Source organism: Neodiprion pinetum, chromosome 6 (assembly GCF_021155775.2).
Source record: "Neodiprion pinetum isolate iyNeoPine1 chromosome 6, iyNeoPine1.2, whole genome shotgun sequence".
NCBI lineage: Eukaryota > Metazoa > Arthropoda > Insecta > Hymenoptera > Diprionidae > Neodiprion > Neodiprion pinetum.
Window position 1 is genome coordinate 7,367,053 of NC_060237.1, and position 25,166 is coordinate 7,392,218.

General features: G+C 38.9%; 1 protein-coding gene across 2 annotated transcripts in view; it reads left to right on the forward strand.

Moving 5' to 3' along the window:
* The first annotated feature begins 204 nt into the window (after positions 1–204).
* UBL3 (ubiquitin like 3) overlaps positions 205–25,166 on the forward strand; it is a 30,886-nt gene continuing 5,924 nt past the window's right edge. The window contains exons 1-4 of one of the 2 annotated variants that reach the window (XM_046630978.2): positions 205–611; positions 22,739–22,847; positions 23,118–23,282; positions 24,824–25,122. In XM_046630978.2, coding sequence (XP_046486934.1) covers positions 582–611; positions 22,739–22,847; positions 23,118–23,282; positions 24,824–24,900 — 381 coding nt within the window. In that variant the 5' untranslated portion in view covers positions 205–581 and the 3' untranslated portion in view covers positions 24,901–25,122. Of the gene's footprint in view, positions 612–22,738; positions 22,848–23,117; positions 23,283–24,823; positions 25,123–25,166 lie in introns of those variants that run through there. The other variant, XM_046630979.2, reaches the window with a different exon arrangement.

The window sequence follows — 25,166 nt, forward strand, 5'->3', positions numbered from 1 at the left end:
TCTCAGGCCATCGCAACAGTCGAACACGGCCCTTAGGCGATAGCGCCGTCTTTGTCGTCTTTGTCAATATGCCTTAATCGCGCAGGTTAGGAAGAGGGGGGCGTGTTCGCGGGCGTGACGTCAAGGTGGCTGAGAAGTGTCGGCACCAAGCGGAGGTCAGCCTAACTAATCGAGGAGAGAGATCACGGATCAAGTTTCCCAGGATGCAGTGCGAGGATTGACATCGCCATTTTATGTGTTTGGCTCTGACGCAGGTAGAGTGGAAGTGGTGCGTGGGGTGGTGAGAAAATCTGGCGAAGTATATAACGTTATTCGCAAAATGTTGCTCAAATACTTAATCCCCGACATGAGTAAGTAACGTTAATCGAGAACGGGTTGCGCGGGTGGTGTAATCCGGGTATCAGTATAATCTGGCCGAAATGGTGTAGTGGAGTTGTGCGTGCGTGTGTTTTCATCGAGTGTTTCAACACTAGTTTTAACTGCTGTCACACGCTCTGTTATTCTGTGCTATCGAGTTATTGGTGTTGGCTCATATCACGCGCAGCCTCCGGATTTTATTTACGATTTTCTCATCGGTTACAATGAGTTCGAGAAATATTCCCTCAGACAAGGTGAGTCTCATCAATTTTTCTTCACCCGACTTTCTTTTCTTTCCTCACCTCACCTTTCCTTTCCACCGCTTTCTCTCTCCCTCCCTCTTTCTCTCTCTCTCTCTCTCTCTCTCTTTCCTCTTTCTCGCTCTATTCTTTCGTCGGTTTCTGTTTTTTTTTTTTTTTCATAGCTTTTTTCTCTACCCGTTCGTAATACGTCTACCGCACCCTTCTTCGATTCCATCTCGCCTCCTTGTTTCCCCCCGACCTAGTTAGCCACCCAGTCATCTTCACTTCTGTCGCTTCCCTTAATATTTTATCACCTTTATATACCGTACGACATGTCGTGCGAACTTGACATCCAGGTTCCTCGCTGGTATAACTTCGATTAATAATCATACCGTCTTTGCCCCGCGTTATACCGTCGCAATTATCGCAAATAATTCATAACAATTATATCACCTACACGGAATTTATACATACTCACTTAACGACGAAGCGTCGATCTATACCCTCAGAAATTATGCATTGTTCTTTTAAAAAATTGGACGGTGTGTCGATGATTGTTTCATTGTCAAACAAAAGCCAACGTGCGAAACGTTGTATCATACTCGATGGGTATCTTATTCATTTAAACCGCAGGAATCGCTTTCTGCTGGAAGTTGGCCTTTTCCATTTAAATCGAAGAGAGAAATCGCTTTGGGGAAAGGAGCGACATAAAAATATAGACCAAGAAAAATGAAAACACCGTTCACTAGGAACGTCGCGACATTGTTCCGTAGACGAATTTCAGATATTTGATAATCCACTTTATTCGCGAGCGTCTTTGCAGAGCTAGGTTTTTCTTTCTTTTTCGTGTACGTACATGTGTTTTAAGGTACGTAAATCAGCAGTGTACAGGCAGCGGTTACCCGTGAAACTGTGCTTAGAGAAAATGAAAAAAGAAAAAAAAAGAAAAAAATAGGATCCATTTATTCGGTGAAAGTCATCGAGGAATTATAAATAAATATTATAATACATCTGCGTGAACCGATAGTCGGTCCTTAAGAGGAAAAAAGAAAAATAATGATGATTTTTTTGCTACGTGATACGTGGTAGAGAAACCACGAGTAGATGTGTCTTTTCTTTTTCTCCTGCCTGTTTTTTTTTATTATTTTGCTATACGGTATTACACTAATATAAAATAGAAAGCTGGGATCCCGCAGCTATCTATCGCTATAATTAGTTACACGTTAAATCGTGTGCATACTTGCGCTGATGGAAACAAATTTTCTGTGAATTGACGAGCAGGTAGATTTGATTTTTAAGTAAAATGTGTTATTGCAACGTTACACGTTTTTGGCAAAAATCCGTTATGTCGCAACTTCAGAACCGTCTGCAATTCAGTAAACCGCAATATTCAAACTAACTGAGTTACTAACTTGAACATCACCACGGAAAGTGATTCCACCATTCCGCGTTGAATATAGATTTGATTAATCATCGTGTCAAGGAACTTATACATATATCGTAAATTTCTACGGCGGCGAACGTTAATCCTGTTTATTTTCATTATCGTAAATTCATCAAGTTACGATCAGATTCGAGTTTACTGCAATAACAACAAATTCGGAAAACCATATCGATAATGAATTATTCATACCGCTTGTTCAAAGGTACGTGCTGTTATTCGATTGAAAAGAACGCTACCGTACAGAGAATAATTTGTTAACCGGATGAACTGTGCGAGAAAAAATGTAAATACCTTCGAAATAAATAATGTGGATAAAAGCTCTTTTTTATTTCCATATCACCGTTCTACTGAATTATTTGTATTCTCATAGAATAAGTTTAAATGTATACATTGAACCGTAACCTTTTGCTTTTTCCCACCATTTAGTCAATTATTCTAACTTATAGACAATTTTTATTTCACGTGAACAACATAATATTGTCGCTGCCAAAAACTAGCGGAAAACGTTTCCGCAATGTTGCTAAAAATATGAGAATAGAATAGAATATCTTTTATTATACAATGGTTTGGAGATGGGCCAAAGGGCAATGAGAAGGAAGGAGAGAGAGAGAGAGAGAGATAGAGAGAGAGCGTAACAGAAGTCGTATTAATAAGACACGTGTAAGGAAAGCATTCAAGTAGTCCAAGTCTGAAAGTACGAGATAGATCTATACAAATGTCAAAGCCGACCAATAAAAACAGAAAAGAAAAAAAGTATAATATGTATAATAATATAAAATAAATTAAAACAATACAAAACAAGAAACAAGCAGAGTACAGCAGAATGTAAAAAGTGAGTAGAAGCCGGCAAAATAGATTGTACAGAGTGGTAATGGCTAAAGAATCTGGAAACCGAAACTTGTAATCTTGTTGTTTTCACGGATTTATATTTATTCGTGGCATATAGCGATGATTTTTCTTACCTACTTATATATATGTATATTTGAATTAGAAGCTGGCCGTTTATTATCGGAATTTTAATTCGTAGATTCATGCAAGGGCCATACAGACCTTACGGACTGGCCGTATAATTTTCATCTCTCCCCGTCTAATTACGCTCCGAATTTCAATTGGACATCAAAGCGGAATTGTTGTTGTTTTTAAACATCCGTGCAATTTCTCAAAACTCGACGATCAATCAGCAATCTAACCGGTTTACGTAGAAGCGCCGCACCGCTAAACTATACCTTACGCAATCTCTGCTCGATTTGTACCTTGTATACCGCAATGCCGCCCAGGAACTTTTGTGTGCAGTCGGTATATAAATGTTCGTAATTACGAAATCCCATAGTTAACTCAGCAACAAAAGTCTCGCAATTTGAAAAACCGTGCTCGTAGTGTTACAACGACGAACGAATTGAAAGAACGATTTGCGGGCCAATTTGAATTTTAGACCATCATCATCATCATCATCATCATCATCATCATCATCATTATCATCAGGGACGATAAATCGATCGGATCGAGTCCCGTTTTACGTGCCACTTAATTATTGCAAAGGCAAAAATTAGATCTCGTTATTTCGCAGTCTGAGATCAACTCGCGATTTGCGTCATCGACTGATTCGTCTATACGACTATTAATAATCTAGGGAAAATTTTTTCTTCGTAAAGCGACAAAATAGATGGAGATAAATATTTGATGACGCAGAGAACGTGCGGAGACTCCGAATTTTCTTCCCGCAGGATTTAAAATCCTCCCCGATTTTATTACACTCCTATATATTTCTTCCTCTCCCAAGTATATAACACAGGTACATATACGTACATAAGGTTACACCTCGAGGCGAGCAGTCTGCAGGTAACCGAAATTAAGGAAATGAAAGAAGTCAATCTTTCAACCCCGCCAGCGACTTCCTTTTTCCTACGGACGGAGGGAGGCGATAAATTTCCGCGGAGCGGCTCGCAGGGAAAGGAAAGAATTATTTGATCGGTGACGCTCGATACTCGATACGTCGTTTCGACTGATCCAACGGCGTGCTAATCCGCGTGGCCTCTTAAAAAGAAGCCGCATAAAATTCAGAGAGCGGTTCCTTTGCAGGTCAGTTTGCGCGGTTAATTTCAGGAGCAATCATTCCGTGATTAAAAGTCGACCGTCGAGCAACCCGAGCTAAGCTTCGTTGAAGCGAATCTCGGGGCTTCAAGGTAATTGAATAAAAAAACGGAATTAAAAAAAGAGAAGGTTTTCGCACCGAATCGCTTCCGGGTCGCGGAAATGGCTTTTAAATTCACACGCTGAGAATAACAAATCTTACTTCGCTTATAAATTCGTATATTGTATTCGGGTACCGGATTCAACGACGATACGATCTTCACTTTCATGAAAATTTTATTTAATAGAAATTATTTGGTATCTTTACTTGTATTTTGTACCGTATGAAACGAAAATTTATTCATTAGGATTAGGAATATTTGAGTCGGTATAATGAAATGAATTATATTCATTACGGGCTGTCAATTTAATATTTGGTCCGTTTTGCCTTGTTATATTATTATGTACGTTGAATTCATAGAATTATATAATTCACCTAGTTTCAATAAGCGTTCATTGTTTCAAGTAAATTACATTTCGTTCCACTAAATTTACGATTCATTTCCTATGAAATGTTACGTTAACAAACTGCAATTATAATTCGTTTCTCAATTTTTTCATTCCTAATTGTACCAAATAATTTATTATCCCGTAGTTACGATTAGCATAAAAAATACTATTCGTAAAATAAAATAAGCCTTCTTATTTTAAAATTTATAACATTTCGTGAAATTAAATAAATATGAATTATTATATACTATTTCGTAGTTACAATGCGAAAATATTTCGTCATCGTGCATCCTTGGTTCGAAGTGTACTATAAATCACGTGAAATCAAGTAAAATAATAAATTTCAATGGTTAACTATTTCTCGAAATCTAACGAATTTATTTTCTCACTGAAACAGCGACGATTGCAGCTTCGTTAACGGAGTTTAGATTAACATCCGCAGTATCGCGGGTACTGTTGTCTATAACCCAGCTACAATAACGTGAGAGAAAGTCGCCTCCTATTTCCTAGCGGAGGCTAATCGTCGGTTGTTGTTCTCTTCTTATTGTGAAATCTAAATTCACTTTTGGCGCCCGGTTGATTACACGATAAGTTTCAGGGGCCGGAAGTGACGAGTCTCTCGATTTATTATTCCACGCGTGTAAAGACACGCATATGTATATCTTTCTCTCTCTCTCTCTCTCTCTGTATATATCGTGTACATACCGGCGGTTCCAGACACGTGAGGTCGAATTTCTGTAAAAGCGAGAGCATTCGAGGGGGAAAAAAAAACGTGCAGGTACCTTATACTCGACGACGGGGCGGCGTTCCCGTAAACAGAGACTCGTCGCTTTAATTTTCTTAATTGCGTGACTTCGGGACGAGGCAAGAAACGCCCGCACCGGCTAGCCGAGTTTAAATGAGGAGACCCGAGGACTCCGGAGAGAAAGAGAGAGAAAGAGAAAAGAGTCACTCGACTTATCCGCTAGACTACAATTAGCTGCGTCTACTCTCGTTGTTGCCTTTTACGCTTTTTGTTACTCGGTTATCTCGATGCTTCCTTTCTTTTTTTTTTCTCTCTTTCTTCCCCTATTTTCTCTTCTACCGCAGATTTTCTTCTTCGCATTGTTGCCGTTGTTGTTCTATCCTCCTTCAACTCTATGCGCGTATACATATGTTACATAATATCGTTCTGCATAATATACACAACAAACATGTCAAGCTGGACCACGAGATTAACAATATTAGTTGGTTGAATAAATTCATACGAATATCCGTGGTCGTCGTCTGCATACGACGAAAAGATATGGCGGAATACAAGAAACCAATAACCTCGGTCGGTGGTTTTTATCGCACCTATATGCATCTTCGATCGAGACCACGCTTCGATTACGCGTTACTTATGTATACGTATAATAAATACGTATACCTATTGGAAAATATTTCCAATAACGCGCGCGACGGTGATAACTTTTCCACACTCTGTATTATCACTCGTCATACCATTGAGAAACAATTTTACCCCACGTTTCTTATCAGATCTCTCTTACAATTAGTTTAACGCATTCTCGAAATATTCATATATCTGCGTGTAATTTGGTTTGCTTGAAACTCGTAAACACGAACAATAATACCGTTAATAATAATAAGTGCGTAATACAAAGAAAAAATAAATGAATAAATATCGAAAAAAAAAAAAAATAAAAAATTCTCAACAGATGGGCGAGGCGTTAATTAATATTATTATTGTGTCAACTCGTTTCATTAAAGTTTCAATTATAAACTCTCCCCCGTTCTGGTTCAGGCGGCTATACGTAATTCCGAGACACACGTCATAAACAAACTTGTTGAGCAGATCGTGTTAATACATGCGTATTGAATTACGTTCGCTCGATTCGAGGCAGCATTTATGCTATCTAAACGCATGCATATGTATATACATATATGCGAATATATGTGTGTGCGTATGTACGTATGGCAAACACAATAATGAAATCCGCAATGACGGAAAAGAGGAGAAGAATATCATCAATCTCTGTACGAGCTGCTGCTGCTGCTGCTGCCCTCCTCGTAAAAATACCGTTCACGTATCCGCCGTGACATGTGTATTATACGATTAAGATCTATTGTTTCCCGTTAGAATCGGCAAAACAGCGTGAAATCGTTCAATTGTGATTCACTGAACGGATGATGGGCGGATGGATAAGGCCTTTGAAACAAGGGCTACGTATACGTTATCACTTTGAAAAAAACAAATCAACATCGTCAGCGAATTATTGTTATTATTTATTTTGTAGTATTCTATATGTAATATTTCTACACGATATAAAGATTGACGTTGCGTTCTTTATTCGCCGTCGTTTCGGTCGATATACATGCGTCGTTAATTTTATTTTATCCGTTCTCGACCGCTTCCTTTTTCCGCCTTCAGCGACTGTAACAATTACTTTATATTTTTCTGATCATCGACGAATTCCGTGTACCTACTTAACTTTCCTTGTAATTTCCATTCCTTACTTCAAGGTAAATATTATAGCGTTGTGAAATATATATATATATATTTTTTTTACCCCCCCCCCCCCCCCGGTATTAGCGTATAATGTAGAACTTTTATTGTGTTGTACCAACAGAGCGAGAGAGAAGGAATAGAGTTTCGGTTACGAAATTTTCACCCGAGTCGACTGCTAATTAGATGTGTGTATACAAGTAGGCAGGCACGGTTTAATGCCATAAACTTAGAGTAGACTAAAAATGGCCCCATATATACGCGAGGGTGATGAAATTTTCAACACCACCTCGGACTGCAGTCCTCCTCCTTCTCCTCCCTCTCGTGAAGCCTATCTCGGAAATCAGGATTGCGAAAACGGGGATCGTCGTCGCTGTTCGTTACAAATTTACACGCGCAAATGTACGTGTAACAAAGCAATTCCACCGTACGTCTGTAATAACAACGCGCAACGCAACGCGACGCGATTGACTCTCTCGGTATGTACGTACATTGCATGCATATATGCATGCCGATAAACTGCAGGAAGAAAGAAGACAATGGAACGTTTATCCTCCTTGACTTTTTGTATCACGTGCGTAAGAAAAAGGGAAAAAACGCGGTATCCCGCAGATCGCATAGGATATCGCCGATGTACGAGGTTGATATCCTTTTTAAAAAAAACTCAACGATTTCAAGAAGGCTAACCATTGCACGGAAAGTGTGATAAGGAAATGTAGGAAGACACGGTTTACGTGAAAAATGTCTACGCGTATAGTACATAATACATTGTAATCCCAACCGTATTGCATACGTTTTTACACTTGTTCACATTTAACGAAATCTCATCATTCAGTTTTACTGTTTATTATATACATATATAATAGGTATTTGGACGGTGTACGCAATTATTTAATTATCAAACAAAGTTACACGTTCAAAATTTCATAAAATGTCGATTTTCGACAATTGATTTTGGTAATTGAATACGTTAGAAGGACGTCTAGTACGTACCCTGCGACCGGATGAGGTGGAAGTTGGTAACGTTAACGTAACGAAACGTCATTGCGAGGAGAAATCACTATTTTGCAAGTTTGTAGTGACTGATGTGGTTGAGTTTTCAAAATATGAATACATATGCCTTAGTATGATATTACCGAATTTTAAACATTCCTGCAATTGTGAAATAATGATTTTTTTCATATGTTAATAATCACAATAACGCTTCTAACCTCAGTCTCATGCAGCTGGTTAAACTTCTCTAAAATATCATGAGGCTAAAGTTAGCGACCCTATCGTGATGATTAACGGTTCGGACAAACCGTTGTTTCGCAATTGCGGTAATTAAAAAATAAAAATCCAGTGAATCGTAATAAGGCAGAAACATTGGGAAAGAAATCACAATTTTCCTTATTTTACAATGACTTTGAAGAAACTACGTTCTTGAAATATAAGTATGGTTTCTTTTATTACGGTTTAGTGAATTTTAGACAATTCCAAAATCGCTAAATAAAGGTTTTTCCTGAGCACGAATCGTTACGACAACCTTACCAACTTGAATACGATGAAAACACGAGCTTCAAAGTCACTATAAACTTGAAAAATAGTAATTTTTCATTACTTTAACGTAACTAACTTCTCGTAAGCCTTGTAAAATATCGCTAGGTGTACACACCGGTCTCATATATACGGATCGACCTGCAGTGCAGCATGCGTGTTTTGCGTTCATCCTCGCGCGGAGATCCCGAAACTCCGCGACAGTACGGTGAAAGTTTTCAGTTTTAATATAACAGGCGCGTTATACGTGTGTACATATACGTACAGAGCACACATCGACTAGATGCATGTACAACTGTATAAGTGTATGATACCTACACCTACATCTGTATTGCGTATACAGTAGATACCAAACGAACGCTAATGGCGTGACGTAGGACTGCGCAGTTTATCTCTATAATATTATAAATATTCCATTATACGGTATACATGCTTAGGGTGTTTCGAAACAGAAAATTTTACAGGAAACCGTCGCCGGGTACGACTTGTAAATCTCGAAATGAATATTCCCGACTTTCTCACATTTTCAAAATTGATATGCGGTAAATATGTCTACGAAATTCTGCAAGGTATCATTTTTCATCGTCGCTTTATCATTTCTTTTTCCCATACGTTGAATCGAACAATCATTTATCTATCAAAAATCGACGTCAGTCGAGAGTGTATCTGTCGACACTTGACTCGGGAAAAAGTTTGGTTCGCTCATTCGAACAAAGTTTATTCAATCGTGAATGAAATTTTCATTGAATTGGTATATAAAGAAAAAAAAAAAGAAAGAAAACTTTTCTCGATTATTCCGTGAGTGTTTTTCCAACATTTATCTCAAAATCTTACACGGATTTAAAAACGAACTTTATTCCGTTGAAATAATTCTCCCTTCTCGGAGGGTAAAGAAAAAATAAATCTACGCATACACGTATGTTTGTTTGGTTTTATGTATTATTACACATTCGTACGAGTGCGAGAAGAATAACCTAACGTATAACCTGAAAATTGTAACTTTCGGTAAACCCCAGTGCGAAGTTTACGAGTTGCCTGAGCGAGTGTATACGTACTACACGCACCTATAAATTACGTACAGATACTTTTTGTCCTTGAAAGGCAAAAGTCCCTGTACCCCGCGTAAGAAAGAAAAGAGAAAAGAAAATTCCCTGATCTCTACCCTCGGTAATATTCGGTTTCACCCGGTGTACGTATAACAATATTCCATGATATAAAAAAAAAAATGGGTCACGCATCTCCGCGGAAGTAAAACAAAACATCGCGGTGTAAACGGGGAATAATAAATTCCGAAATTCTATCCTCCTCGCATCCCCGTATCGAACGAGATCCGAAATTCGATTCTCTCCGTGTCTGTACACAAGTCTGCAATCAGACGGATTCCCGAATCCCATAAAAAAAAAAAAAATAATAGAATAGAATAAAATAAAATAAAAACAAACAAACAAATCCCCGCTCGGCAGATTCGCTCTCATCGACAGGAACGAAGAAGAAGAACCGAGATCCGGTGTTTAGAGGTGAGAAGCGAGGTAGAGTCGGATTCGGCATCTTTCTTCCCGTGCTGCCCTCTTTCTCTCTCATCCCTCGTCAGCGGCCGGGTACCGAATGGCGAATGACAAGGTTATCCTCATCGTCTCACCATCAGCCTCAGCCTCCGCGATCCGGAGTCTCGCTGCCTCCTCTTCGGCCAGACGACCCAACGAACGAAGCGCGCTGCATGCGGCTCAGAAAGAGCGAGAGAGAGAGAGGGAGGGAGTGGGAGAGAGAGATGTGGGGCGGGAGGGGGAGGAGGCATCAGCGAGTTACTCCCCGTAGACCGATCGATCGATCCCTCGCCCTGTAGGACTCGAGAGAGTCCCGACTGTTCCCGGCACCCGCGCACTGAATGGACGTCGACGACGACGACGCTCCCTCTACACGTATATCTACTCCTAGGCAGGCACTACGGGTATACCTATACTACATATGTATACCTACACACACGCCTATGCCTTCATACGTAGGTGTACGTATGCATACGCGCGCACCCCTGTAGAGGAGCTCCTCTCTCGCTGATAGATGCGAAAGCAAGGAAGGACGGAGATGCGAGGGGTGTACGCCCGACCTCGAATCCTCCCACCTCCTACTACGCCGAAACCCCCGCATATATCCACCCCCGCAATATCGCGTCCGTTGCTGCATGTACGTTGTACGCATGGGGTATTAATGCCTGGGTGCACTGGATTAACGCCGGATTAACGGATGTGTGCGTTCGGATTACGTGCCCCTGAACTTTTATAAATTTAAAATTTGTTTTTTTTTTTTCGTTTCGCATAGTTTCTTCACACCGTCTTTTCAAATTTACTCGTAATATATCGAATCGCTTGTATCAGATCAGTATTTTTTTTTTTGTTTTTTTTAATGGATATGTTATCGTAACTTTTAACGATTTGCGATGTAAATAATAAGGGTAAGTTTTTGCTAATTGAGAAAAGGAATTACCTTCGTTCTGGATTTCTTTACTTTCTGTTTTTGAATTACATTGTACACTGTACATTTATAGTATTGTATATGACTCGACGCGAGGATTTTTAATTAAATTCAATTTCAACAATTGATCATTATTTCTGTAAGCGATAATATATTCGTGTGATGTTATTAATTGATAAAAATATTTTCATTTCCGCCTTTAAATCGTGATGTATACAGTATAAAGGAACTTTTCCTAGATTAAAAAAAAAAATTTTTCTCTTTTACCTCGTCTCAACAATTTTTCATGCATTATCCGCTCCATTAGTTCGTTTTTAAAAATTTTCGGTGCATTTACTCGGAAACACTCTTCACTCATTAATTTTTTTTCTCATCGTGTACACCCGGGCTTTTATATTATATCTATGTAGAACATCGGTGTTATGTGGTATATTCTGAAAAAGTTAGGCTTCGCAAAGTGCTGTTAAAAATGTATTATATGTATATTATATAGGTAGGTGGTATACATGTATTACAAACGATTTATATAAAACTGCCGAATTTTCTGCAAATCTGCATTTGTACATCATCATCTTCGTCATATACACATATATACACACATTGCGATGAATAATTTTTCTCAGAATATACCTCGTGCGAAAAGTTGGCTTGAAACGCGAATACGAGATCGGGATAGGAAATATAAAGGCGAGTTGCCAAATGAGCTTCTTCGTTAGCAAAGCAGACCGACCTTGAGGCGTGACGTAGGTGCACAGAAGTAATCTCTGATCTTGGTGAGATACGAAACTTTCTCTGGTATATTGTAATAATACAGGTCGCAATGCGATTGCACGCAGTCGCCGTTTTTTACGTACAGTAGAACCTTGCTAATTCGAAATATGCCATGGACCGAATATAACAATAGATTTTCGCGTGAGAACGAGTATAAATGATTGTACTTATTTTCCGTCATTAACAAACTGACTTGTGTGTTTTCACGTAACACAAATGAGTCAAACAACGACTAAAAATACAATTATATATTATATTACCTATTTAGGAAAAACAGGAGGGCATAACAAAAGTAAAGTTTGACTGTAGCAGACGTAGGCTTGTATCGGGAGTTGAAAAGAGGAGATATTTTTGTCTGTCGCAGACGAGACGAGATCGAATGTTGTACGTACCGGCACAATATCCTCCGCAAGTATACGCGACTAGTTTTGAAATAATTTCTGTATCATACTGACATGACGGCGGATGTGTTTTGTAATTTTTTAAAGCACGATACTTAACTCCGTACTATTTTTCGTTCGTCTACCTGCAGGCAATGCTTTATATGTAATATTAATAACATATTTCGACGTTATGTATTTACGTCGGATAAATTTCAGCAGCAAACAACTCGCGCACTGCAGATTCGTTCCTTGTACAATATTGTATAACTATACATTCAGATTGCACATAACACGCTGCACTCGATATGATGCAAATCTCTCGGGAGAATCGCTCGCTTGTTCGTTCATTCGTGCTCCATTCCTCCGAAGAACCGATAATCGAGGATTTAGAACAAAGTGGATATATGTATAGGTCGGTACGAGAATTTAGTCGGTTGCCGGAGAAAGAAGGAGGGGGAGGGATTCCGTTCAACTAGGTCAGCAAAGTGATTTCAGAAGCAGCAGCAGCAGCTTGCAGAGTTGCGGCTTGCACTTTTTTTCCCTTATATCACTCGCTTCGGATGCAGCAAGCAGCCTTGACCCTCGTTTCGTTGGACCAGCTTTTCTCTCCCTTCGACCCGGCCAATATTGATTCGACATATCAGTTGTATGTACGCCGATAAAAATCTTTGAACTCTTCGAATAAATCTCTACGGAGCATTCCGCGTCAAATTTGCAACCCATGTACCTCACCCCCCTCGATTTTGATAATTTATTAGTTTCACGTTGCAACCAGCCCAAAACGGTCTCGGAATTTTTTTTTAGATTTTTTTTTTTTCAACCACCAGCGACATGTTACACAAAAATGTGAAAAAATCAAATGAGCCCGATCTTTCACACGTAACGTAGAACGCTTGTATTTTGACAGAATCTTTCTTTCGACCTAAAAAAAAACTTTTCAGGCGGTGCCACGGTGGAAAATCGCTGATTATTTTTTTCTGAAACACCCTAACGCAGTACATTTACACTGTACGTACCATCGCAGTCTGTAAATTATATGTGTATCGACCAATCCAATTAAACTATTAAATACAGTTCATATATTATCGAGTTCCGATGCACTTCCGTGGCTTCGACATCATATATATATATATATATATAGATATACAGAGTGCATGCATATACCTATGTACCGCTATATATAATGATACCTGTATATATATATATACATATACACACTCGAGTTACGTAAGCCTTTTGCTTTCTCCCGCATCTAGAGACACTGCAGCATTTTTTTCAACATTAAGATCATGTGTCGCCCATTTCCGGCCAGCGAAGATAATCATCGAAAATATACACTTACAAGGCGATCTTTTTGTTTGTTATACAAAACAGGCGGCTGTAATCTCGTTCTCACCTTTTTACACTCGAACGCATTGTTTCTTCATGTATCGTAATCATTATTATTATTATTATTGTTGTTTTAATTAGCATTTTCTTTCCCTTCCATGATTTCACGTAGCTGCCGCGTGATTCGTTGCATTTATACTTTATTCGAATAGTAACGCAGCGAGCGGCAGGATCGAAAGTACATCATACGTCTGCACTTGCATTATGCCAATCAAGAAGGACTCGCGCATATATCGGCACACGCGTGACCATCGTCTTATGTACGTATGCACATGTACATATGTAACGCCTGATAATGTCCGGAACTTTAATTAATTCGGAATTTAATTATTCTCGAACCTCGCGCATATTATGCGCCGGTGTAGCGTACAAAGGGAAGAAATTCTCAAATTTAATTTACATCGGAATACGACGTGCGGCCATTACTACCGGAGACCCATGGCTGTCTTGTCTTCTCCCTCCTCCTCCTCCTCCTCCTCCTCCTCCTCCTCCTCCTCCTTCGCTCGAAGAGCATGCACACTTGCCTCCTTGCAAAAGTCTCTTTCTCTTTCCGAACAGCGACGACCGGTATCGAGCTTTTCTCCCCCCCAAAGTCCAACCTCTTCTTCTTTCCACCCCGCATTCACCCGATCGCCATGCTCTACGTTCGAACATCCTGTCTGTAGATAAATCCTCCGGCGAATCTTTGCACTCGGAAGTCACGTATTGCCGTCCGTCGCGTCGTCTTTTCTCGCCTTCCAGCTTGTACCATGAAAATTCACATCGCGTATAGGCGCAGCGCAGGAATCTGCTTAGACGTTCACACACGACAGACACACACACACACCGTATATGGGTATTTACTAATATCTGCAGGAGGTTGCGTTATACATTATACATATAACACAACTACTCAAGCACCGTGTGCATTTCATATACTGCGGTATGCGAACGTATACCTAAGAGTGAAAAACAAATAATATTTTTCATCTCCAAGTAAGCGATCGCCATGACTATTGGCTGGGTATAATATTATACATGTATATTATATACCTATGTATAATATGCATAATGCAATGAATTGGATGTCAAATTTATGTAGCATTTACATTACGAAAATAAAGGCTACTCGATTCTACGCCGTACGTGTATGTAGTATAATATATACCTATGTTCGGATGAGTGAGAATTTATTCGATATCAATGAATTATCTTACATGTAATCGCTGATGCACGAAAAATTAATCGTTTTCTTGGATTGGATAAATTTTCTATTTCAGTTTATCGACACCCGTCGTGTGGGCGGTTTAAATAAGCACTATACGTTTGTGTATACGTATACGTATGCCGTTGGTATGCTTAATAGCATCAGTAGGAGGATGATAAAAATAAGACGTCTGCTATTTAACCCGTGGGGTCAGTTCATAATTGGACTAATTGTCACCACCATCACTGCGACGTGCGGTCTTCAACTAACAATAAGATGAAAATTAATACTGTCAAGATACTTTGTCGAGACACGTTATTGTACTCTAGATGTGAATGCCCTGTTGGATACGTGTTTATAGTTAGATATATGCGTCCAGGGTTCCTCGTGCAGACTTATCTGGACAGATTAGAAAACTGGAAAAAGTCGAGATATTTTCCGGGAAGTTTGGAATTTCTTACATGCAGGCTACACAGTGGCTCCCCTATTTTACCGGAAGTACTCTACTTTGTTGTTTCCCTATAAGCACTCTAAAACTGAAACTTGCCCCTAAATGTACCCTTAAGCAGTTAATTTTCTCCTTAAACCTCCCTAAGTATTTTTTCCAGTCAGTTACTTTTTTTTTCATAACTTGAAACGGACTGAAAAAGCCAATTCCATTCTTTAGAACAATGTTTATACTTTCAATTTAACGTAGGAACAAAAGAATACAAATTTTTATACTGACAGGGAATTACTTTTTCCTACAATACGAAGAAAATTTGGAATGCGATCGAAAAAAATTCAATACGACCAAAATAAGGGACACCGTAATGTGTTTCTAATTTTCCTCTATTTGGTCACTACTATAAAAAAAATATTTGATCCCTAATACTCAGCTATTTTCACAAAACTTTCCCCTAAAATAAGTTGGCTTGAACACTGTGAATCCTGTAAGTATATAATATAAAGGTTGTACTCGTTATACATTTTTTAAACTTTGCGCCTTAGGTATTGCTTTATCGTGCGATTTATAAATATCTTTTAGAACGGCGATGACGACGGGAACGTTAAATAAAAATGAACATTTTTATAGCAGCCCTGGACGCGGTTTTCGGAGTTCCTGTTATTTTATCGTTTATAAACGTGCAACATATCAGTTTTACCAGTGATAGAACAGACGGTTGGTCATCGAATGTCGCTGAACGCTCGATGCGATGTTTTCGCACCAAACGGAGGTGGAAACAGCTGAAATAACCTCCGGAGACGCGAGACGTGCTCAACAAAAAATTTTGGAATTTCAATCAGCTGTTGCACTTTCTGCGTTTCCTATCGAGCGCTTACTTAGTCGCGTGATAATTGTATCGTCGCTAAGGAAGTGAATCTCGTACACTGAGAGAAGGGTTTACTTACAGTTAAAAACGTTCATTTTAATATGGCGAAATGGATCATTCATTTGTAATTAGCAAATTTATATAGGTTGAGCTAAATATTGATGAGTCAACTCGTCTATTATTCGACTCAGCTCATATTTGTTGACATATCCAATGTTGTTGTTCAAATATTCAACGGTGAAATTGTAATTAAGACAATGTATATAAAGCGACTCGAAGTGTAATTTATAATCATAATTCAGCGATTGGTCCTGGATTCTACTCGTTTCGGTTCCTAAATTCGTGCCTTGTGTTCAACAGACCGATCGAAATATGTCAAAACAACTCGCAAAACAATGTTTCGTCGTCGTATAGTTAACCATCGGAAAGTTTCAATTGAAAACACTGCGATAGTGCATCCGTTACGTTAAAATACGTTCGGTCAGAAATTTTCACAGACAAGTCTGACTAGAATAAATAAATGAATAAGCAAACTAAAAATAAGGTATTTCACATTGCACGATGTTCAGGGAAAATCGTGAAAGGATTTTCGTTGGCAAATAACCAACTTGTACCGAGTATTATCGAGCTTAAATAGTATGATTCAGGTATTATATGTATTAAATACTAGTGTTTTTCTTCTTCTTGTTCTGATATTTGACAATATTCGTAGTAAAAATAGTTGAAATTTTTATAATTCACGAATCTCGCTAGAATTAAAGTTGATATATCTACTCATGGCCTCCGGTACGTACATCAATAATAATTTTTTGACGTTTCGAAGAGGCCGGAATAACGTCACCGGTCAACTTGGGTGGGTGTCATCGATCATACACGTCATGCCATTTTCTTGCCTCGAGAGTAATGCGCCTACATACCCGCCATACACGTATCTATACATCTTCCCGGCCTGCACCACCACCACCACCACCCCCCACGTTTCCACCACACACCGGTAATTGAAGTATACATACGGAGACGAGTTACTGTTAGTGCCGCACCGCACGTAAGTGTGATATACAACACACGTGGGCAGAGCCGTGCCTCCATCCATCCCTCTGGTATCGTACACCCAACATGCCTGCACCGTATTAGGTACACCGACGTTGTAGGAAATAGAGGCAAAAACGCGGCTAACAGGACTCGGGGATAGTGGAACGCCGCTCTCCGGTAATCTTGGCGTGGGTATGTGTATATATATATATACGGAGATATGCTGGATATGACTATAAATGTCGGAAGTTCTGCGGCCACTGCTTGCCGAGCGTAAGCCTTGCCTAACCGCTGCCTATGCCGGCTAGAAGAACCGTATGAGAATTAAGAACCGTAAATAACTGGCGCAGGAATAGAAACTACTACTCATCGTCAGGCTTCAGTCCGCCGCACCATCCTGCGATCTATGGATCTTTGACATCATCGCGCGCCTATGTATGCACGTAATTCCAAACATGCAGCGCCAACCCCCCCGAATTGTAACTATGTATACGCAAACTTATCTGTTTCCCTTTCCAGTAGGGAAGAAATGGGGGGAGAGATGTGAAAAGATCGGAAAACAGTACGCGATAACGATCGATTCTCAAGGACGCGAAGACTTTTTTTTTTTTTTTTTTATTATTTTACACAACTTTTAACATGTTTGGAAAGTCGAGGTAGGTATAATAATAGAAGAGTCAAAGTTGTAGAAAGTCGTAATATAGACATGGATGGATGTAAAAATGATGACAGATCAGAAAATAGAAGGGTCATAATATATAGAATTCTTAAAATGGAGAAAGTCGAAGTATAAAAAATTCAAACTGTAGAAAGGTCGAAGTATAGAAAGGCGTAGCACAGAAACGTCGGAATGGTTTAACCAGATGTAACAGAATCTCGACGATTCTGTTTTGTTTTTCTGTACTTTGTTATAACTTTCTAAATTTTATCTTTACTATATTTTGACAATCTGTAATTTGAAAATTGTTTAACATAAATTATCGACTATTTAATACAGTTCGATAATCTGATCCTTCTGTGTAAAATAAATTTTGATTACCCATCACTTCTCTCTGTCTCTCTCTTTCTCTTTTGCCGTCTCGCCTTGCTCGCTTTTCTACGACTTATGTGTACAAACGCTCAAAATCGTGGTGATTTTTTATGTTTTGTTTTTGTGTAATAAAGTCGTTTTAATGTAAAAAAAATTTTTTGTCGTCAGCGCACACGTATGACAAACAGAACACAATTTTCTTTATTTCAAGATTCGACTTTGTACATCGTTTGCAGCCCGTTTCTTGCGCAAATACTACGTTCATTGGCAACTAATGGAGTAACGATCCCAGGGTAAAATATCTATACATACATATAATAAAAGCCTGCGATGTGACACGAGAATCCCCAAATTACACATCGCTTGTGCCCCAAATGCCTGCCAATTATCCGTCTGGGTGTACACTCGGTATAATGTTTAGTTTTTACGACCAAAGTTTCGTTACCGTGGGTAAATTTTAAGGTTAATATACACGACTCACCCAAGTGAACGTTGCATGTCTACGCAACCAAAGAAACTACTCGAATTATTTTCCACAATAGGCATTCTCATAGTTTTTAAATCTACGAAAGATTCTGCTGAGTATACGAAATGATTCTTCGATTTTTTAATCAAAAAATTTTATCCTTTTAAAACGATTGCAATTAGTATCGAGTCGATATTGTCAATTCTTCGAAAGATATCACTTGAATAAATGTGGATAATTGTTGTATTTTTCTAGCTGTTGATACTGTGATGTTCGGGCTGTATTTTTTCAAATTCTGAAAGTCAAATTAGTCGAGAGAGGTGGCTACACACCAATTCTGAGACAAAAAGTTTGTCCATCGGAAAAAAAAAAAAAAAAACAATTGCAAAAATACCTGAACCTGACTAAAAATGAGGGATCGAACCACGTGACGTAAAATGCGTGTAGTTTGATGTGTGTGATAAATTTTTGTTTTCAACATCAAGCTTCAGAAAAACGAAAAACTTATAGGTACGTTACGCGTCGAAGAGTAGGTACGTTACATACGAGATTGAAGTCGGTAACGCGTTATCGTAACGAAGCATTCATGGAAAAAGATCACTGTTTTCTTATTTCTACAACGATTTTGAATTAACGAAGATTTCAAAATTTGATAAGCATCGTTCGGTGTACCGTACTATCAAACGATTCCAAAATCGCGAAGTAACGGTTTTTCCTCAGCACGAATCGCTACGATAACGTTACTGACTTCAACGCGGTGCTGCATGTATGAGGTTACAGTATGATATCTGCACTGCAGAACGGCGGCGCCGTGCCAAGCCGGCCGTGCCGGTGGTCGAGCAAAAGGCATTATTATACACGTTGCGGTGAAGGAAAGACGGCAAAAAACAAAGTAAATAAAAAAAAAAAAAAAGGAGGAGAGAAGGTGGAAGAACGCGGACGGGGTCTGCGATGAGATGTTCTCAGTTTCTCGTCCGCCGCTTACCATCCGCTCTACCACACGAGGTTCCAACAATGAAACTTGCAGGACTTCGGGAAGGCAACTTGCGTGTTATTACATACCTATAGCTGTACGGCAAAGAGAAGAAGCGAAGAAGCGGAGAAGCTAAGCGAACCGAAGCGAACCGAAGCGAAGCGTCTTGGAAAGGAAGAACCCCAAAAGTGCGATTTTGAATACACGCCCAGCTCCCGGCTTCTTCTCTTCTCTATAATGCTCTCCTCCACCTTCCGACCTTTATTTATTTATTTTTCTTCTCTCTATACCTGAGACCCGACCCACCGACGCCTCAGCTTCTCATTCTTCGCCTCGTTCAAATTACTCCGAAGCGATACTTTACGTCGGCGTAGCATATGGGCCGTCACTGTATGTATATGTACGGTTATTAACGTCACGGTACAATTTTATATAGAGAAAAAATGTTATTCCCATTTGTTTAAAATTAGTACTCGGTTTGAAAAGATTTTTCAGTCGCCAAATAGAACGAATTCATTTCGTGGAATCAAGGAATCTGCACGTTTATCAATACCGTTCGCGGTACGTATCGAAGAAATATTTTTTCACAACGCATCTACCCTATTGATAAAACGAATCTGAGTCTCGTCGACGTTTCGTTTCTTTGCGATTCTTCATTACTTTTATAATACACTACAGGGTCGCAATTTCGTAGCCACTTTATATCCTAATACCAACGGCGTATCAAAATACGCGCACTTGTGAGTTGGCTTGTGTATTATTACTTTTTGTTAATCACGAAAGAGACTGTTTTGCACGATGCACGCGAGTCGACTGTATGCAACATATACTGTACGTCATAAAACTTTCAAACGTTTATTATAGGTGTATTACGATAGTTTACTACGTAGCTGCGGAAGACTAATTATCGCGATACGTGTATAAAACCCTGTCAAAGAGTCGGGGGTGAGTATATTGCGTCACTGTTCCAACGCAGGATTTATACAGCCTATGATAATTTATATTGCACATGGATTATTCTTCGCCCAATGCCAATCAACTTTGTAAGACATTAAGCTTGGCGCTATTGCGAATTATCATTTCTTATGTTAATTATTATTATTTATTATATATATATATATACACGTAATGTAATGCAATGTAATACGAAAGACGAGGAGTAGGGTTGTAGGCGAGTTTCGAGAGCCAAGGGTGTGTGTGAGACACTAGACTGCAATAAGATCCGGTGTGATATTCGATAGCAAATTGCTATCGCATGATTTAACGCCCTAGAAAATCTTGCAGCGTCGCTTCGCTTCGGTGCAGGACGTGAAAATCGATGACATTACTGTTTATCATCTCGCCTTTCGTATTTGTATACGTTTGAGGCAATAAATCGCGAATCGCAAATCACATAAATTATTATACAGCGCGGCTTTCAGTCTTACTGCCATTTTTCCTATTTATTATTTGCGTATATGTATATAATATCGTGGGATATCTCCGGGAAAAATATGGGCAATGCTTATACGCACCCATTTTCGCATCAGAGGTCTTCGATTTATCTCCCACGCTCTGTATAAGATACGCAGGTCTCGGAGTATTGTGTAAATCAGTTGTCTGAGAATTTCAATATCGAAGATACTCGCACGGGTTTGAATATTGCAAAAATTGGTGAAAAAGTAGAATGTAGAAAATATTCAGTCGTGCAGCAATTATTTGTTTTTTTCAAATACTAAATTGTTTCGCGAGACGCACAAATCAGATCACCGATAGGTATAAACAAAGTCTCAAGCTTTGTTAATCTTGGATGAGTTTGTTGGTAGTTGTTAGAAAATAAGCTCTATGCATCGTATACGACGAAGTAAAAATTGCAGCAGGATTTTGTTTTTCTTGAAAATAAACTTAATTTTGTTGTCTAGGATAATATATAAAAGCTTATTTTCGGCAAACATCTGAATATAAACTATATCTATCCATGCTGAGTCGTTTGTTAATTTCAACGAAACTATATTCTTGATCAATAATTTCTGACGGTGATTACATAATAGTAAGTAAAAACGAGTTTCAGAAATCATTTAGCGGAAGAGCCGGATCTACGTGAATGATTTGTTTTATCGTTCTAAGAAGTTGTGTTGACAAAAAATGGTGGGTTTTTGTTTTTTTTTTTTTTTTTGTTTTTTTTAGTTTTTATCCCACCAACGAGCGAGTCCGTGTTTTTATCGTTTACCAAAGTTCACCCATTAAGTAGGTAGATTCAATTAATCGTAAGTGCCGCGGATAGACTGAATACATATTAGATTTAATCGCTATTATACTACTCGTGCCTCTCATGTCATCACATTACACTTGTACTATTTATACCCACGCATGTTCGCTCTACATAAATCGTTGAAACGCCACGACGTTTCAATATTAATTACAATTCCATCCTATAATAATGGGTCTTTTTTATTTTCACCGCGGCAAGCACGTGCAGGCAGACGTCATTGACATTCTCTTGCGCCAAAGTCGTCAATAATTATCATTGCCTCGTGTTAATAGAGGAGTGCGATAAGACGTTTAAACTTTCCTTTCAACCAAGGATCGTAAGTACGTCTCTGACTACTCTGACACGTGCACCTGTCTTCTCTATTCTCGCCTCGAAAACTCCGACGGAGTAACTTTAACGTCATGCAGCGGTAGCCCCTATTTGCTTCTGACTGATGACTATGATGACGATGATGACGATGATGACGATGATTATGCCAGAATATCTGGATGTGCCCGCTGTACGCACATATGCCTAGTTTGTCCTGGTTTCTGCCCTGGTAACCTGGTTAGCTATACTATAGCAAGGCTATTTAGAGCGCGTATTAGCGAAGTCAAGGTAAGAATCACTCGCTCTGGCGTTACAAGGTTCCCCGCGTATCTTACCGCTATCGTTGACCCTCTTATTTTTCGACAATTTTCGACGCACAAACTCCACGGCGAAACACGTGTAATATAAATTTCACCGCCTTTCGCATCGTCGATTGAAAATTTCACACGATTGTGTAATACACGTGCCTTGTACACTGCAGTCGCTTTTTTATAATATTTTCAATTTTTTACTTTGTTACAGATAAACCTACGCCTAATACTTGTCAGCGGTAAAACAAAAGAGTTCCTATTTAGTCCGAGCGATTCTGCTGGTGACATAGCACACCATGTGTTTGAAAACTGGCCTGAAGGTGAGAAATTTTTACACATGACACACATTTCTAGCCCGCATGAATACAGATCGATGAATTTTTATTCTCTTTTTTTTTTCTCGTCTCTTTCTCTCTCTCTCACTCTCTGTATCCGTACGCAAGAGGTCGAAGAAAAGTTTCGTAAAAAAAAGTCGTCCGGAACGGTGAAAGCAATTTGAATATACGGTAATTTTAATCAACGGTATATACCGTGTCAGCGTAGTATAGGTAGAAGATAAAGCGAAAAACTCAACGATGGATTGATTTCAGATTGGGCGGAAGAAGCGGTCGCGAAGGCGGAAATTTTACGACTAATTTACCAGGGTCGTTTTCTACACAGCAACGTTACCTTAGGTGCGCTCGGTCTCCCCTTCGGTAAAACAATAGTAATGCATCTTGTCCCACGCGAGAACCTCCCCGAGCCTAATTCTCAAGGTGAGTTTAATCGATGTGATTAATGATTCAATTACTCCTTATCGATATTTTTGTTACGATTGTACAAGTATTAATTGACGGTAATATTGTACCTGTGGAAGGTGAGTGTACCAATCATTGACCTTTTTTGGTTTAATCTGTTTGATCCTTAGTTACAAGTGTACCAAAAAAATGTATTTATAGTGTCTAAACTCTCTAGCAATTGGTCTTGGTAACCGAGAAATTCATAATTTGTGCCGTCAGTTTATAATTTTGGATAATAAAAAATAAAAGGTTCGATAATTGGGTCTAGACGTGTCGGTAACTGGTACACTTACCTTAGGTATACTTGATAAAATATATTTAATGAAAATACACGTATAAGTTATGAAAGAAATAATGTTATATCTACAACGGTGAATTCAACCGAGAATATCTTGTTTCTTTTTCAATTCACGGTCGTTCGCGGTTTGTGATGCTGTCGCTCCTGTTGGTCATGCTCTGATGATCAATGCGCTCAACGATTGCATAATTTAGTCCGAATGCCTCCGTATCCTGTCTAGGACAATGTCGTATTTCTAATTCAATTGACAATTGTGCAAAATACGTGAATGTCATGATCGTTTCCTACCCCCATCCCCTTCTCCATCCTTTCAGGCATTCTTCCTAACGGCGAATACATGTTCGTACAACAAGACGATGTTGATATAAGCTATAACGAAGATAGATAACCAAGTTCTTATCGCGATAAATAGGCAAAAGTAAGTTCTCTTCGATTCATCGCTTTCCCTACGTTAGGTGTATTCCATTGAAATTCCAACTTGCAACGTATCTTGGACTTTTTCTCCTATCTGTATCTTTTTCTTTTTCTCTTTCCCTTTAATTTTTGTCAGTCGCACTCTTTCGCTTCCTTTCACACTGTGTATATGTATATGTGTTTATATATATATCGAACAGCTCGTAACGTTTGGCGAGATTTTCACCGTATATTTAATCGCGTATTTAAAAACTAGAAATATCACATGTAGCAGCATGACCAAGAGCGGTAACAGGATGCAGGTATCAACAACTCATTCTTAATTCGCGTAATTGCATCAATGCATAGCATATGTGATGAGCGATAAGGTGTTACAAATATTCGTTATAAATTGTACTGGCAACGAAGAAGTCGGCGAGATATGTCAAAAGTCTCAAAGTATATGTTAACACAACGTCTACTGATTACTCGTATTTCGGGTTCAAATTATATATTCGAAACACCGCGAGATTGTAAAACTGCACGGATATCGTTATCCTTGAAAATTCTTTGCTGCGTAATTGATGCGTTGATATGGAAGTTTCCACGTGTTTCACCATTTGTAATTATCATGATACATACGGTACATATTGTCAGTAATTGATGATTCTAAACTTTCACTCTCCTATCGTGCAACAACGTCTTACTTCGTAAACATGTGTATGTATATTTTTTCCTTCCTTCCTTCTCGACAAGCGTAATACCCGGTGCAACTAATCATTTCCACACATCACGTGCTGCTTCACCTTACTCAATGTATTCGTAGGTCTTCAGCCGCATCGAAAAGCGGACAGCCCGCTGTTAGCCGGCCATGAAATCACGAGTTATACAAGTCTATTGTAATGCCTGTAACGTACAATAATCTACTTTTGATCGAGGACAATCTCACTGTTTTTCATACGTTATTATAAATTCACGCTTTGTATTCCTTTATAACTTCAATAATAAAGAAAGCCCTCCAAGTTTACACAAATTGAACTGCATTTGAACGTGAAGTTAATCAGAGTTGTAATTATTATTGTATATTTGTGTATATCATAGTTATAATATTATCGTATGCGTAAGTTATATTATACGCCCAGCAGTGGTTGAATAAAATGCTTCTGTTA